Source organism: Lissotriton vulgaris, chromosome 10 (assembly GCF_964263255.1).
Source record: "Lissotriton vulgaris chromosome 10, aLisVul1.2, whole genome shotgun sequence".
NCBI classification, from domain to species: domain Eukaryota; kingdom Metazoa; phylum Chordata; class Amphibia; order Caudata; family Salamandridae; genus Lissotriton; species Lissotriton vulgaris.
The window spans coordinates 631,612,387-631,629,880 of NC_141698.1; the positions used below are offsets into that span (position 1 = coordinate 631,612,387).

The window sequence follows — 17,494 nt, forward strand, 5'->3', positions numbered from 1 at the left end:
GTCTCATTTCCCAGTATCTCCTTTACTTCCGCCCCTGCCTCTAGAAAAACCCTTTGGTGTCTGTTGATGGTAGTCTTGCGGCTGCTACTGGTAGCGTGAGGTGGTGTCTGGAGGCGTAGTTTAAGCACCAGCTTGAAACTGATGTCTCCAAAAGGAACCCCTTGGTGTTGCTGTATGAAGAGCACCCACAGCTTTTGATGTGTATCTTTTTGTAGCTTCTCTAACATTTGGACAACTTGGGGTTCAAAAAGATGTTCACCAGCTTGAAGCCAGAAACACGTAGCAATCACCTAATTAGCACACTTGCAAAAATACCCCTTGCCACAGTGTAAGCAGCATAGAGGGCATAAAGAATATTGGTCTCGGAAATTTTCCTTCCCTCTGCTACAAGATCAACACTTTTTTGTCTATATGGTTCTGGGAAATGTTTAAGGAGATCATGTACCTCAACCCAGTGTGCCCTGTGATATCTAGAGAGCAAACCAACAGAAATGACAATTCTTCAATGAGTAGCCGCTTATACTGCTACTCTTAAGCCTGCCGCATCTAAGTTTTTGTTCTCATTATCTGGAAGGGGAGCATATCCTGTTCATTTGTGTGCTTGCGAGCAGCGTGGACACAAGGGATGAAAATTCTAGCCAATGTCATCTGGTGGGAATTGCTTAACTAGATACACATCTGGGTATGCATCACTTGGAGAAACAACGGCGTAATCCTCTCATGGAACCTCTACACCTGGTTCATTTGGCGTATCACATGTGTCTACAGTGTGACTCTAAGTGTGTAGAGGATAGGCTGATGGTAGAGGCATATGAGATGGTGGTGTAGGTGGAGGAGGCTGCCTGATGCACTTTTCCTTGGATTTCCCTTGCTTTTGAGGAAATGGCATATCAAAAGCAATTTTCTGCTTAAATATTTATATGGTTTTAGTTGTTGGTACCAACTTCAAAACATCTTTTGACTTTGAAAGTTGAAGGTGGAGTTTTATAACACAAAATGTCAGCTTTGCTCTGTGACCAAAGGCAGAGTCTGTCTTGGATTCAAAGTTTTTGTCCGTTGCAAACCATGGCTTGAGAGCAGTGGTGGTCCAGTTGAATGTCTTTTGTATTCCAGTTACACAAAGCTGGCTTTTACTGTGAACATAATAGCCCATGGCCCAAGGCTGGCGATCTGGGTAGATGTAAACATCTGAGGTAAGTACTCATGATCTGTGACTTCGATGTCACGTGACAACTTTGGGTTTTCCCTGCTGTTCTTCCTCAGACTCGGAGAATTCTGCCTCGAAGTTCGGAGATAAGGGGGCGATTTCTTGTTCTGATGATCAAGATTTTTGACCTGCCCTGGCTCGAAGTCTTGCTCCCTAAAAATGATCAAGAGTATCTGGTTGCTGCTGCCGAATTTTCTCATGGGTCCATCTGTATTCCCATGAGTGTCGTAGGGTCTTTTTGGAACGAAAGATAGGGCAGGCAGAACACACAATGTCCTTATATTCCGGGGAGAGACAGACCCATTCCAAGGGTATTTGAAGTGGCAATGTGAACAATATAGAAAAAGTGAATTTTTTCATCACTAAAACCACGTTTTCATTGAGGAAGCTTGAGAGAAAGGGGAAAAAGCCCTGACGGGGGCACAAGGCCTTCAACTATCGGATACTGAAGGACCTGGTCACCCTGTACCATTCCTGTTGCTGAAACATTAGAAAATCTGGATCGCTCGCCGTCAAAGTGTTTTCCCAAGCTACCGGGATTAAAAAGATGCAAGAAAAGGTCTGACAAACCGCTCTGTTGGCACCGAACACTGAGCCTCGTGGATACACGTCCTGCAAAGGATTAAGGAAAAAAAACTATCTAACAATTGAGTGCACGGTCATGTGCATTGCCAACTAAGGGAGGAGTCCTCACACCTCTTGACTCGAAAGCCTTCTTTGGAAAACAAGCTGCAAAAGTCTGAGCCCAACAACGGATGGCTGGCAGGAGTAACCAGAGTACGGGTATCTCCTGTAACACATGCAACAAACACATAGATATCCAACTTCCTGATAATATTCCTGGAAATGGAGGCACAGTAGACACAAGCTTAAGGATCAGTGTCAACCAACAGACGCCACATGCAGATGTTGCAATCAGACAGACATCTACATTTGACAATGTTGACACATTTGGACCACAAGACATTAGGAGGTCACATTAAACCTAGTATGCCTAATAAACGTTATCTTTGAAGAATCAGTAAAATATAAAAGAATAGCTTCAAACCCCAAGTCACAGAAAAACAGGAAATGCAGAGCTATTGTTACCAGATCTGGTCTGGTACAGTCACATTAAGATCCAAAACCTAACAGATGCTAGAAGACTACTGCCAGCCTACTGAAAATAATGTAGATCAATGGGGAAGGTCCACATGTATTTGGAGCAACATATTCATCCTTTACAGGAAAAACCATCAATGTGGGACGGCTACACCGGATATATGTATAATTGGTTCTGACCCCTAAGGCTAACAATTGAGAGTTAATTCAGTGTTGGCAGCCTTTTGAACAGCAAAAGGGGTTTGAAGAATTTCGTCTTGTAAGACAGGCCATGAAAATCAAGCACCAAATGCTCTTCAAAAATCTGGCCTAAAGCCATCTTTGAAATTAAAATGTGCACAACTGCAGACCAGAATATCAGGAAGATCACTTTTTACAAGGAGTGGTAAAAGAGTTGGCCACACTGGATGGTATTAAGGACTTGTGAAATTTTGACCACAATGAAAAGTGAATACTCTATGACCATTGTAATACTGGCACTTACTCAACCCTCATAATATATGTAAAGGGGGTTAGGCGCTTTAGCATGCTGGAGGTTGAAAACAAAAATGTGTGTAATTCTAAGAAAAGGAAGCAAAATATCAGTGCCCATTTCTATGCTTGGAGAGCCATGACAACATTGACAAAGAAAGAAAGAAAACAAACAATGAGTAACAAGAAGGAAGATGGATGTAAATAAATATCTACCATTTGCACTTCCACCCCCCTTTGGGGACAGTTTGCAAAGGTGGATCCAGGCAGTATGTGTGGTAGCTGATATCACAATCGTCACAAAGTAGCAGCCGTCCTGGGTCTGTAGCCTTGCCACAAGCTTCACAAACTGTGCACTCCAAGCACCTCCATCCTTTCTTTAGGATGACTTTAGTGAGCTGCAGAGAAAGATGTGCAGTTAGTACATGTGTTCATAAACTATCGATCATCACACTGGTTACTGATACACTGGAAATTTCCATCTCAAAATAGGACCATTTATTTTATAATATGCCTAGTCATACTACCAATGCTTAGCATTTACCATGGTCTATAATTGCATGAGAAATGCAAGTCTAAGCATATACACCTTGAAAAACATAAAATTAAAACTCTTCTGACATGAAGGATCTTGTGAAACACTTGATCAAACTGTTCAGGTAGTTTTTAAACGTTTTATTTTTAAAGTTTTAATAATCTATGGAAATGAAATGCACCTATTACATTATCACAAGATTTCATCTCACTTTAATCTGGCTAAAGAACTAGAGCACAATGAATCAAATACAAACCGATGAGCATACATTTTTTAACTTTAAAGTTGGGTATAAAGTCATTCAAGCTGTCAAAAATTTATAAATACAGATTCTTCTTTTCGTACAGGAACGTTAAAATTGTGCCTGTTTTTGACAGCTGTGTAAAGTATACGGGTTCAGTTAAAAATACATGCTTTGGATGCTTTGCTCAACAGGGGAGAGAAAGCATTTCCACAACCAAATCAAAATACATCCACAAAAAGCAGACTTCAAGGCCTGAATTAGTATAGAGATTTTTTCAAGCACTGAACTTAACAGGTGTATACAAAGTTCAGTAAAATGATATAAAATGCTCACCTTTATATTGACACAGAAAGGATGGTAACATTGACCACACTGCGAGCAAGCGAGCAATCGTCCCTCTGCACCCTGGCCAAAACTGCCACAAACAACACACATGTCCTATAATTTTAGAATAAAAGAAATAAGCCATTAAGACAATATCATTAAATTATCTTTCAACCTTTTCACATTGCCCTATATAATTAGTTGAAATTAAGCATCTGTTAGAAGAGGTCAATGGGAGGTCACATAATTGAAGGCAAGATCAGTTTATATTGAACACGTATTAGCAACAGTCAGACAAATAGTCAATCGGTATTGCAACTGGATACAGTTAAAGAGTTATAACTGAAATTGAGTTCAAGCTCAAATATCAGAGCATGTTTTCTCATCTTTCACAAATTCTCTACCAGACGATATAATTTAATTCAAAATCCTTGCCAGAAAACTTGAAGGCAGTACCATAAAACATTAAAACATAAGTTTTCAATTAAATTTCATAGCATTTGATTACATTGGGCACAGATTAAAAACCTAAATTCTGCCTGAAAGTCAATTATAAACGAAAAATCATAGCGTTAACCCACTGTTTCCTTAATGGTGAAAGATTTTCCCTAGCCCTCTAACATTGAGAATCCAAATGCATCTGGCTTGTATTTAACTGTGTTCCTGTAAAAGACACAGCAGGCACCTCACGGGTGAGTAGTGCGCAAATAAACGCCCGATTGATTGATTGATTGATTGTGTCACCATTATCCGATGGATGTAAACTAGAAAACGATGGTAGGAACCATCCACACAAAACCGTGTCACTGTATGTATGGATAATCATATTAGTCGCAACAGGCAGCTAAACTGGTTACTGGATTTCTAGGATATAAATGTATGCATTTCTCAGAAGCGCAAAGCTTTGTTATGCATGCTTGACTAAAGTGTTTCAAGACCAATTTTTAGGAGCTGCACAATCAAAAGCTACAAACTATGCCCAATCTATAAGCTATGCACACTAAAAAGCTATAAACTATGCTACAATAGAGACATTGGGTCCCTCTTATTTGTTGTACAGTATGAAAGGTTGATGTTGCGGTTCAGTTATTCTAGTTGGTTTATCACCTGATATGCTACTGGTAGCTGTTGATTGCTACCGTACTAAACTACGTTGCATGTTATGGTTGCATTGTTGGTCCCCCTACATGATTCCCGACTTAGTGAATAATACCTGCTGTTATAATACTTTTTAAATAGTGTATTGATAGTTGAAATAGCAATAAAAAATGTTTTTTTAATGCAAGGTTGATGTTAAATTTTTATTTGGAAAGTTCTAGAGTGCTATTTCACTCACGAAGACCATACTCTTCAGGAAACCTTCAACCCATGTTGGAGGGATTGAAAATGAGGTAGGCAGCACTTGAGGGGCCTTTCGCTGCCTGGCCTGTACTGCTCTGGTTGCATGATGGCTGGCAACGGATGTCAATGAGTAACTATGGTAACATGGTGTAAGAAAGTGGCTCTATATATACTGGACCAAAGTAAGGTACAGTGTGTATAGAGTCCCCGGTCTCCAGAGGTATAGCAGAGGTTAAAGTTAGATACAACCTTACTCTCTAGAGTGGTAGCTTGGTCGCACAGTAAAGCAGTATCAGAGGACAGTGTAAAGTGTTTGTTGTACACACAATCAGTCAGCAAATGGTATCACACACTCAAGAACTGAACACTAGGCCAATTGTTTTATAGCATAAGATATAGTTGCCAATTGTTTTATAGCAAAAGATATAGTTGTTTCTATCTTAGAGCCAACAGGTATCAAAATATACTTTTCTCAATATGAGTGGCTTTAGGTAATTACTTTGCAAAAAGGCAATAGACTTTGTAAGTACAATAGCTACAGTGGTTGCAATAGGCAACACAATTTCAAACACAATTTAACATTTAGCTCTATGGGTTTTGCTAGATAATTGCAATTGATTACTTTATGGATTACTTTTCTAATCCCAGGACTGGATCCTAGATTCAGTCCCAGGACATGTACTGTAAACAGTTAAGTAAAAGCGTTTTGGTTACAGTAGTGATTTTTAAAGAATATAAATGTATTTTCAAAGTTGACACAAAATTTTCAGTGAAAACCAAGCAATGTTATCTTGTGGGGGGAAATTTAAGTCACAGGTAAAGTAGGTTCTTGTTACTTTTATGATCCAGTACTGGACTTCTAAGTTCAGCACTGGGACCTCTACCCAAGACAGGAAGTAATTACGTTTTGGTAGTTGGTATGATTTTTAAAGAATATTTGTAGGTTGCAAAATTCGACACTTAGAAGAAATTTCACAGAAAAACAGTCAAAGGTTACCTATGGAAGAAAATTCAGGTTACTGTTAAGTACCGTTATGATTACTTTTTCGGTTCAGTACTGGGCTAAAAAGGTACAGTACTGGCTTCTCTCCTGATCACAAGTGAGTAATTCGGAATCCGATATTCGGCTGATTTTAGATGAATATTTTAAACTTTCAAAACTCCACACTTAGAAGACATTTTAAGTGAAACCAGTCAATGTTAATCTATAGAAGGAAAATGAGTTATAGGCTTTTAGTTAAGTACATGATTGGTGGAGTTAAGGTTCTGGGCATAGACTCAGGGGTCTCCCAGGGTCAGAAAGGTTCAGTCGTTACACCCTCAGCGGCACAGGGGAAGCAGGGTGCAGAGAGAGTAGGCCCAATGCAATCCAATGGAGGGTAGGGGACCTTCGGTTGGTGGCTGCAAGCAAGCAGGCCACGCGGCTGTGGGAGCTGAGCTCCTGGCCACTTACTCAGGGCAAGTGGGGAAGTAGAGTAGGGTGGTAGTTGCACTTCCAGCGGCACTCGGGCGGCTGGGTGCAGGGTGCTTTTGAGCAGTCGGGCGCTCAATGTTATCCAATGGGAAAGTTAAAAAGTGGACAAAGGCTGCAGACTCAGGGATTGAGATTCTTCAGGTGCAACCACCACTTCGAAAGGTAAGTTGGGATCTTGGAGAATAGGTAGGTACCCCAAAGGAGAGCACAGGGAGCCGCCGGGTGCAGGGGTGTCTTTTGGTGTGGGAAATCTTACCCTCAGCTAGTTGCGGTTGGAGGTGTCCCTGGTTCTGAGGCTGCAGGCATCGTCTGGGTAGTCGAGGAATGTCTTTGGGCACTGGACTCCGGGTCACAGTGACCGGGGGTGGGGTGGGGGCGAGGGGAGGAGAGGGGGGAGTTCTCAGGGTCTTGGTTCCGTCAGGAACAGGCCTGGCTCGGCGGGTGCAGAGTGGGCTGGATTTGCAGTTCCTGGCTGCCACCAGGGGTATTGCTGTTTGAGCAGAACCACTGCTCATGGGGGTCTCAGTCTTTTGGAAGGTTCAAGGAAGGCAGGTCCTCTGGGGTTTTCAATGTTGCTGTCTGCAGGAGACGCCAGAGTTTCGCAGGAGCAGGTTCAAGGATCAACAGGCCTGTAGGGTTCTGGGTCGAAGTCAGTGGGTGTCGTCCTCTTGTTAGCAGCTGCACGGCAGGTCTTCTTGTTTCTTGTTTCGTCTTGTTGCAATTGGGTTCCGAGGAAGGAAGGTTCAGGGTGCCCCTAAATACTACCTTTAGGGGTGTTATAGGTAGAGCAAGGGCAAGGACCAATGAGTCCCTGTCCTGGGGTGAGTACACCCCCTAGCCTGCTACTCTCCTGAGGGAGGGGGGCAGGAGCCTATCTCTGATTGGGCAGGGCTCCTCATCCTCAAGTTGGACGGAGACCGGAGTCGTGCTTCACCTCGCCTCTCTCACCTGAGGGATGGAGTTGGCACAGGCTGGCACACCCCCCTTCCTGACAAAGGGTTTCCGGCCAGTCTTCCGCCAGAGTGGGGGTCAGAACTGGTGGGGGCCAGTTGCTGAGTACAGCAAGTGGTCTGGAGAAGCTCACAAAGGCGGAATGCCTTTGAAGCTTCCCCTGCCCATGCTAGGGTAGGAGGCTTGGCACCTCGTCCCAGGATGTGCATTGTTGCAGGCCCAGGAGAGCAGGGGCTCTCCACCCAGGGGTCCAGCAGCATGTGGATTGTAGATTAGGTTTCAGGGGGCACCTCTAAGATGCCCTCTGTAGTGCATTTTACATTAAATCCCACACTGGCATCAGCAGGTACAATGAACTAACCATCCATATAATGCCAACATGTTTCTGCCCACATACATGCCAGTACCAGTCATGGGCATTCGTCGGGGCAGAAATAAGAAGGGATCCCCATCTTCTTTTTCTAACACTAAATCAGTGTGAAGTGCCGAATTGTCAGAATATGAGTCCTACCTTGGCAACCCAGGAAATCAGGGGCCCTAAACATGAAAACAAAGCCATACTCCATGAGTACAAGACAATATATGTATGGCACCCAAGTGATGATATGCATGCAAGGTGCCCATATACTCTATACATAAGTGCTCTAGATATATCTCTTTCTGCGACAAAGCACTGCAAACCATAAAGGGCACATAACAAGCAGCTGAGTAACGGAGGCTATCAGGTTTTCCTGCCGGTATACCTCTTGACGGAGTAAGTTGGCAGCTTTCTTCTTTTCATGCATGTGGCTGGTCATGGTGCTCAGGAAATAAGTAATTGTAAGTGATGGCGCGCTGCAACTAAAGTGTCAATGGTTTTAATAAGTACTTGGGAGTCTGTGCCCCAGCTGAGCTTGGGCAAGCTCATAAAAAGAATGTTCGATTTTTGGATGCAATAGTGATGTTTTCTTCAATATAACAGATGTTGCAACTTACGATTGGATGTTTTTGATAAACAGTTTGCACAAGCTCCTTCAAAGAATGTTTGATCTTTGGATGGATAGCAAGGTCTCTTGATTTTAACAGATGTCGCTTGCCTATCTATACATATTACGTTAAATGTATAGCTCCTGCTTTAGCACCTAAGAGTGGATAAACAGGGGGTGTGATTAACAGTTGACACCCATAAGACACATGATTCCTAAAACATGATTGTAAGCTTCATTTAAACAAGCATTGGCATAGCCAATAGGTCTCGCTTTTGGGACCTTGTAAGTATTAGGTTATGCAGCACAATATCCTTGGTGCAATAACATCAACTGGTGCATGGCTAAAATCGTATAAGGTCCCAAAGGCTATGCCAATACTGCAGTTTTAAATGTAGGATGGTAAGAAAGGTGCCAACCCGAGGGGCAAGGTCTAGAGAGAAATAAGGTCTAGAGAGAAATAAGATCGGAAGAGAGGTGAGTTATAATGAAATAGCACAAATAGAAAGGTGAAGCATAGAATGACAGGTCAGGTTAACAAAGTAGCGAGGCAGAGAGGCAGGTAGAGCTGGTGGGATGAAAAATAGAAGGATATGAGAAGTAGAGAGACAAGAGGTGTAGATGAGAGAGAGATGAGGCTAATACAGAGGAAGGGAGAAGTAGAGAATGGTGAAATTGGGACAGAGAGACAGAGGTAAGCCAGGTGTATGAATCGAGTGAGACATTGGAAGCAGAGAGAGTGAACGGAAACAGTGAAGGAGATAGAAAGATGAAAGCAAAGGGAGTGATAGATGGAGTGGAAGAGGTAGACAGAGCATTGTAGAGAGAAAGAAATAAAATAATGGGAAAGGTGAGGGAAAGAGGACATCAATAAAAGAAGGCTAATAGGTGAGGTAAATTGAGAGGCTAGCTAGTGTATGAGAGGTGGGGAAGAGAGAGATGAGACAAGAATGGAAGAGAAATGAAGGGGGATGAGATGCTAACAGAGCAGCAAGATGCCGAAAGAAGACAACGTAGAGAGAGAGAGAGGCACTTGAGGAGAAGAGAGGGGCAGAGAGCTAGAGATCTAGAGGTAGGATCGGAGAGAGGTGGCACGTTGAGGTCATGAGAGGTAAGTGCTGTGGGGCACTGAGGTTTATTGAAAGAGAGGTGTGATGTACAGAGAGAGTTTAAAGGTAGAGCAATAGAGTGGTAGGTATGTAGCCATGTATAAATAGACAGGTAAAAAGGGAGTGTTTAGGTAAAGGAATGAGACATGGAACAGAAAGGTGTGACAAAGAAAGTAATGTATTGGGTGGTATAGAGAAGTGACAGCCAGTCACAGAGTGTGGTTTGTAGAGAAGTAAGTTAGAGAGAAGGGCAGGGATTTAGTTTCTGGTCAGGTAAAGAGATTTAACTTACAACAAGAGAGGAAGAGGGAGAGATGAAGGAGGGACATTTGAGTAGAGGTGGGAGGTAGAGAGGCAAAACAAACAGGAGCTAAGAGTAAGTTAATGGGAGGCAGACAGAAAGTAGAGAGGTAAAGACGGGTTAGCAAGACAGGGAAATGGATGATAGAGCAAGATGTAGGTGAGGTAGAGAAAGAGGTGGATAGAGAGGTTGAGAATTGTGGGATGACAAGGGACCTGTAAGCCAGGAACACACCAGGTCCTTGTCCTTAAACTCGCTACCAGTGCAGTAAACCTGGATCAGCCATCTGTAGATAAAGTGTGTCTTTATTTCAGGAAGAATAGTATATTTCGTCAGCCAACAAATGCTCGCTTCCTCACTCCAGCTTTCCTTCAGCACCTGTCCACACAACTTTTCACATATTATGATGTCTCTGTTACATCAGATGATTCGAACATACGACTGCCCCATTTGAGCGCCTACCACAGAGAGCGACTTTTGTTTAAATTGCTTTTTATTGAGATTTTTATAACACAATACTAAAATGACACTCGTATCATATTCCTGTCCTGTGCACAGAGGGGAAACCACACAATATACAAGTTGCAGCACAGCTCCAGGAGACAAACTGTCATTAAAAAACATCCCAGACAGTGTTCTGAGTGTGCTGTGGTGCACAAATGGGGCTGACTTATTGAACTGAGAATTAGCACACCCTGGTCTCACTTGGAGGGAGGGTACTATCGGACGGTCTGGATGCTGTGAGTGAGGAAAGAAGGCCGGGTGCATCTGCTTCATCGCTGAAGTATTTGGCAATGTGTAGCACACTAGAATATTCCTCGGCCTGCGCAGTGGTCTACAAGGGTCTTAAAACGCATACGAGATCCACTAAGAGCTACATCTAAACCAATGAAATCCATCCAGAGCTACAGCCTAATAGTAACTTAAATGCTCTTAAAGAAGAGAAAGAAGAAAGGAGATGAGAAAAGGAAGAAAGACACAGAGAAAAGTGAGAGACAGAAAGGAGGGGAGGGCCAGAAATCAGTGATGAGAGGGAGAGATTGGAGAACCAAAGAAAATAAGGTCAGGAAATGAGGAATGAAGGAGGGTCAAGAAAAGGAGGAACAAATGATGGAAGGAACAAGGGACCGAAAAATAAAGGGAGGAAAGGAAAGCAGCATCTGGAAAGTGAAGGAACAAAGGTGATACTGTAGCAATTAAAGGAAATGGAAGAAGGAAGGTAAGAGAATGCAAGCAAGAAGGAACAAGCGCGCACGCCTCCCGCTGAAAGTTAAAAAGGTGTGCAGGCTGCAGCGGGAGAGAGGAGCAGAGAGATGCACCCGCGAGTGGTGAGCGCGCGCTGGGGAGAGCTCTTTTTCAAAGCACATACTTGTGCTTGTGGTGTGCCGCTGCACAGCCCCGCAAGCTGTATGCCGCAACAAGCACGAGTATGTGCTTGGAAAAAGAGCTGTACGAAGGCTAAAGGTGTCCTATGCAGTGCACACGAGCTGCGTAGGCGAGACCTAAAAACACAACAATAAAAAATATTGACTCTAAATGTTCTAGTACTGTCTGACAACTTAGCGCTTATAAGTAATATGACTTTATAAATCATGTATTCCACCTTTATTTTAAGATATGAGGTAATAAGATTGTCCCATAGGTTTGAGGTAAAAGTTTAAAAGAAGTATTCTTACTAGTAGGTTTAAATGTATCATTGCACTAATTGCAGTGTGTGACGATACCACCTTCTTCCAGGCAATGAAGCGTTAGTTCCCTAGAGTCATGATAAGCAACTAGCATTTTGGCAAAAGCATGTATTCACCCTACATGTGTGTGCCCTCTATGGTTTGCAGTGCTTCGTCACAGCAAGATATTATGTGTGTGTATATATCACTTATGTTTAGAGTATAAGGTCATCTTGCAAGCATATCACTTGAATGGCATACATATATTGTCTTGTACTCATGGCGCATGCTTCTATTTTCATTTTTAGGTTTCGCCTATTATCATTCGCTTGCTAATGTAGTAGGCGAGAATTCAAGTGCTCCATCGACTCGTCAAACCACTGCGGTTTTCTCACAGTGCATGTGAGTCACGTGACCACAAAAGCGGGTCACGTGACCACACAAGCACGCGCATCTCCCTAATCCGCCTGCCACACTTCTCCTCCCCTCGCTCGCATTCCCGCTCCCCACCAGGCTCTCCCGCCCCCATCCGGCTTCCCTCCGCGGATCTCCCTAATCCGCCTGCCACACTTCTCCTCCTCTCGCTCGCATTCCCGCCCCCCCACCAGGCTCTCCCGCCCCCATCCATGCTTGTTTCTTTTTGTTGACACACTCTACAGATTGCATCTTTGGTAACTGGCTCTGTCCTGCCTTTCTCGTCTGTCCATCTGCTCCTTTCCACCCTTCCACTGTTGTGCTTGCGAGCAGGCTTTCACTTCTATTCACTTTGGAAGGAATGATGGCAGAATCTGGGGTGAAACTGAGCAGTCTGCCTGTGTGATAAGGCAAGCAATGGACATCTGTAGTCGTAGAATGCCAGATTCAGCGGTTGCAGGAATGTGTTCCTCTGTTACGGTACTCGATTATTTCGGCTTGGAAGCCTACTCCGCTTTCCTTCGTTCTGTTTTTTTGGCATTTTCTTTTTTATTTGCCTTCAAATATTTTCGCTTTAGTTCTTCGCTTTCTTTTTTTCTTTCTTTGCAGGCAGGTTCTTTCCATCTCTCTCACCCCTGCCTTCTTTCGTTAAATCCCCTCCCTCATTCCTTCCCGCCTTACCTCTTTCTTTCCGTTTGTTTTCTTTCCTTTTCCCTCTTGTTCGGGTCTGTTATATTTCTTTTTCTGTTTTCGATATGAACATTGTCGTCATCGCAACAGTTTTATTAACGCTATTTATTCCGCTATCGAAAACGATATCAAGAAGCGCAGCAGAATTAATATTAATAAAATTGTGTAATGTACTTGGTGTTCACGTAAAGCGCTCCAACGTCTTCGGATCGAGTTGGCGCTACATAAAAAATAATATTAACACTATTAACAAATATAATGGTGAGAAGAACACAGTTGGGAGATTCCACATGGTTTCGGCCCCCTGATGTCAGCTCAACCGTCTCCCCTCTCCCCCTCAACCCTTCTCCCGCAGTCAGGGGGTTCATTGCCCCGACCGCCACAGGGGGTCCCGGCTGTTGCCCAGCCTGTCCCTTTCAGACCGAATTACACGCACACAATTGATTATTAGTCTATGGGGGTGCGGGTGTTGAGATGTCGGGGAGGGGGCAATAAAGGCTGCAGAGGGTACACGCCAGCGCCCCTGAGCCGGGAACGAACCTTGCACATAAAAAAATTTAAAATACAGAGAGTCCTGAGACTGCACTCTAGGGGGATTCTTTTTTAAATGGACGGAAGGGGTGATTAAAGAGCGGATGTGATGTCAGGGCCTGAGCTACCGACTTTGGAACAGGAGAACGAGGTTCGAGTCTCGGCGTCGGCTCAGCATCCTGTGATTCTAGACACATCACGTAATATTGCTGCGTCTAAAAAACAAGCACTGGCGTTGCCAATAGGTTTCGCATTTGGAAAGCTGGAGCTATTAGTTTTGTAAATGACATTTTATATTTATATATTGTTATTGACAATGCCAATAACGATATATAAATATAAAATGTCATTTACAAAACCAATAGCTCCAACTTTCCAAATGCGAAACCTATTGGCAACGCCAGTGCTGGTTAGGAATTATGATTTCCTTGGCTGTCAAGGTAGTATTCTCACAACTCTGTACTTCACGCTGATTTAGTGTTAGAAGTAGAAGATAGGGATTCCACCCCCACACTTTGTTTACGGCTCTGACGAATGCCCCTGACCCACACAAATACATGTAGGTGTAATATGGATGGTTAGTTCATTGCACCCGTTCATCATCCACAATTCTGAATGATCTTAGCTGTATCTAAGGTACCTTTTATTAACGGTATTACTCAGCGTTTACCTTTAGGTATTTTTTAGGATTCCTAGATCCTATCTTGTCTAGTAAGACCTTAACCCTCGGTCACTGGCCTGCTCTCTCCCCAGCAGCTCCGCGCCTCCTACATCGCCGCTGAGTCCCCAGACTGGGTGTTCAAGTCTGCTGTCTGCCCCGTTGTGTGCCCGTGGCTGCCTCTGCCTGTCTCAGCTCTATGCGTGGGAACTGTTAGCATTTAGGTAACTGTATTGGGTAAATTGTGTGTATCAGGGTTTTTGTACTATTTTTATCATTTTGGATTTTCCCTTGCAATTCTTGTTTTCTCTGAGCTGAGTTCTCTGCTTCCCTTTTCTCACTGCTACTGCCCCTGCCCCCCCTGTCCTCGCACGTTCCCGCCTCCCAGTTGATCGTCCCTCACCTCCCCTACTTAATGGCGGCCGCGGCACAGTCGCGGGCAGCTGGCACACCTAAGGCAAGCCCGTCTGCAGCACCCGTCCAAGACCACAACCAGCGCCAGGAACTCTGGATCTCTGGCCATCTATCGCTATGACACTACCACCCCCCTCGCTCTCAACCCCGAAGACTCAGAGACTGCCAACAGGCCTCGCCACACATGACCCACGGCCAGTTCTCCTGCCTCCACTGCCGCCAGACCTTCACCACCACCCCTGCCCCCAAAACCACTGATGCCAGCACCGGCGACACTAAGATGCATCCTCCTCAACGTACGCTCCGTGCACAAACACGCCATGAAAATCTGGAACCTACACGAGACGCGGAGACTTGGACAAACGTCTCCTCCGCCCCCGACATCAACACCGCCATCCCGGACGGATACAAAATCCAAAGGAAGGACCGCCCGAACCACCTGGGAGGGGGCATCGCTATCGCCCACTAAAACACCCTCGCCTCAACACCTCCAGCAAAACCTTCCCCTCTGCCAAACACCTGCACTTCCAGATCCAGAACACCCCAGCGCCACACTCCCAGGAACACTCATCTACAGACCTCCTGGCCCCCAGACACCCTTCACCACCACCATCGCTTCAATGTACTAAATACTCATCGGAGACCTGAACTTCCACCTTGACAACCCAAGCGATCCCAACTCCACCAACCTTCGTGACAAACTAGCCAACATGAGGTTAAACAACTCGTCACCACACGACCCACAGAGCAGGACACACCCTCGACCCGAACTTCCCTGCAGGAAACAGCGTACACTTCAGCCACACAACTCAACAGCCATGGACCAACCACCACTGTGGACCAGCGCCACGCCCTCCATGAAGGAACTGGAGCAAGGTCACAGATGAGCAACTCAACTCAATCCTCACCCGAGAAAACCACACCTGGGCATCTGACGCCAAAGTCGCAGCCAGAGACCTCCCCTCTTGGATCTCCACCTGCGCATAAGTGCTCGCCCCGCTACACAACCCCGACAAACAGCGCCCCAGGAAAGCTGCCTGGTTAACCATTGATGCCCAAGAAGTCAGACACACCTGCAGACGCCTGGAGAAGAAATGCAGAAAGACCAAGACACCCGAAAACCACACAACCTACAAGGACGCCATGACGGGCTACTGCAACCAAATCAGAACCATCAAGAACTCCATATACTACAAAATCCTCGCCAACTCCACCAACTCCAAGGAACTCTTACGTGTCATTCACAAATTCACAAACCCTTGCAGCGAAGCCATAGACATCATGCCGTCCTGTGATGTCTGCGATAAGCTTTGAACCTACTTCTACCTAAGGATCAAAAACCTCAACAACAACTTTGTCGACCATCCACCTGACGCTGCGGCCGGCACCCCAAGACATACCAGCCAGCCCACCACCTCCACCTGGTTCCCGATCATGGCCGAAGGCACCGCCTCGACCATGAAAGGCATCCACTTGGGGGCCCTTACCGACCCCTGCCCCCTTCACATCTACCACAGAGCCGCAGCCACCATTGCACCCGAACTACAATGCACCATCAACACCACCTTCAAAACAGGCACCTTCCCAGACGATTGCAAGCGCGCAGAAAACAGGCCCCAGCTCAACGCACACTAATCGCCAGACTACATGACGCCGGCATACAAGAAACAGCCCTAGACTGGATATGACCTTTCCTCGCCGGAAGCAGCCAAAGGATCAGACTGCCACCCTTCCTCTCCGATCCCACGAAAATCACCTCCGGAGTCCCACAGGGGTCATCACTGAGCCCCACCCTCTTTAACATCTACATGGCCCCCTCGCCGCCACCGTCGTCCTACAACACGGTCTCAACATTGTATCCTATGCTGGCGACACCCAGTTCATCCTCTCCCTCACCAAAGACCCCACCGCCGCCAAACCACTTCCAGAAAGGAATGCAAGACGTCGCAATCTGGATGACAAACAGCAGCTTGAAGCTCAACGCAGAGAAGACAGAAGTCCTCGTCCTTGGAACCACCCCTATAGCATGGACAGCACCTGGTGGCCGACCGCCCTCGGAAGCCCACCTACCGCTTCAGACCATGCCAAAAACCTCAGCATCGTACACGAATATAGGAATACCCCAAAATTGGAAGAATGACATGTGTGGGAGCTCAAAGAGAGTGATGTTGTTAAGCATTTAGTATAAGTGACTGATCATTATTTTAATGAAAATGCAGGAGAAATTGCATCGATATTGCTGGTTTGGTAACCATTTTAGACTGTTCTAGAAGGAAGGCGATCTACAAAATTGTGGGGAAAAGGAGGGCCAGCCCTTGGGAACCAATGAACACTGAGGAAAATCTTCTGACGCTAGAAGAACATATGTAGATTTGTGGTAACTCCTCTCACTGCAACTGGCTGCTCACTCATCATGCAAACCCACTGCATGCCAGGTAAGGAGGATGCCAGGGGAGCGCTTTCACAGCAACCAATAACGTTTTTGTGCGGTGGGAAACAAAGCTAAGATTTTCATCAGATGCATGGGTGTCAACGACCAGGATGGCAATGTTACTAGAAGTAATGGAGAACTAGGCAGAACATTTGCTTTATATTTTTGATCTCTATATTACACAAGCTGGAGGGGAACTCTGGATGTTTTGGAAGATTTTATGGAGGACCTGACAGACCAGATGTTACGTGGGTCAGAGTTTACATAGGAAAATTGTTTATTTTTGTGAATACCTTTGGAGCCATTTGACGAAACTGCACTAAACTTTCCAAAACCAGTGAATTCACCTCAGTTCCTTTCCGGAGAGTTTTGGGGTGATCCATCAAGCAGGGGCTGAGAAAAAGGGGGACCGCAAAACATGTTTCCCCCATGAAACTCCCATAGGAAAAATACCAAAATACAGAGAAAACAACCATTAGCATTACACCAAATTTGTCAGAAAGCTAGCTCTTTAAAATAGAGATAGTCTCACGGTTTGTCCAGCTGTACTGTAAACTATAAAAATAAAGCATTCTAGGGGCCTAAGAGGGCTTTTCTCCCCTTCGGCCATCTTGCTCCTGCCAGAGGGAAAACATCTGCTACCACATGACTCGGAAACTCAGTCTC

The 17,494-nt window shown here is 45.0% G+C and overlaps 1 protein-coding gene across 2 annotated transcripts in view; it reads right to left on the minus strand.

Annotated features, from left to right (window-relative positions):
- Positions 1–17,494, minus strand: part of KMT2C (lysine methyltransferase 2C) — a 1,555,522-nt gene that overhangs the window by 1,252,297 nt on the left and 285,731 nt on the right. For both annotated transcript variants that reach the window (XM_086941472.1, XM_086941471.1), the window contains exons 13-14: positions 3,892–3,996; positions 2,996–3,177 (exon numbers count right to left, since the gene is read on the minus strand). In XM_086941472.1, the coding sequence (XP_086797598.1) occupies positions 2,996–3,177; positions 3,892–3,996 (287 nt within the window). The remainder of the gene's footprint in view (positions 1–2,995; positions 3,178–3,891; positions 3,997–17,494) is intronic.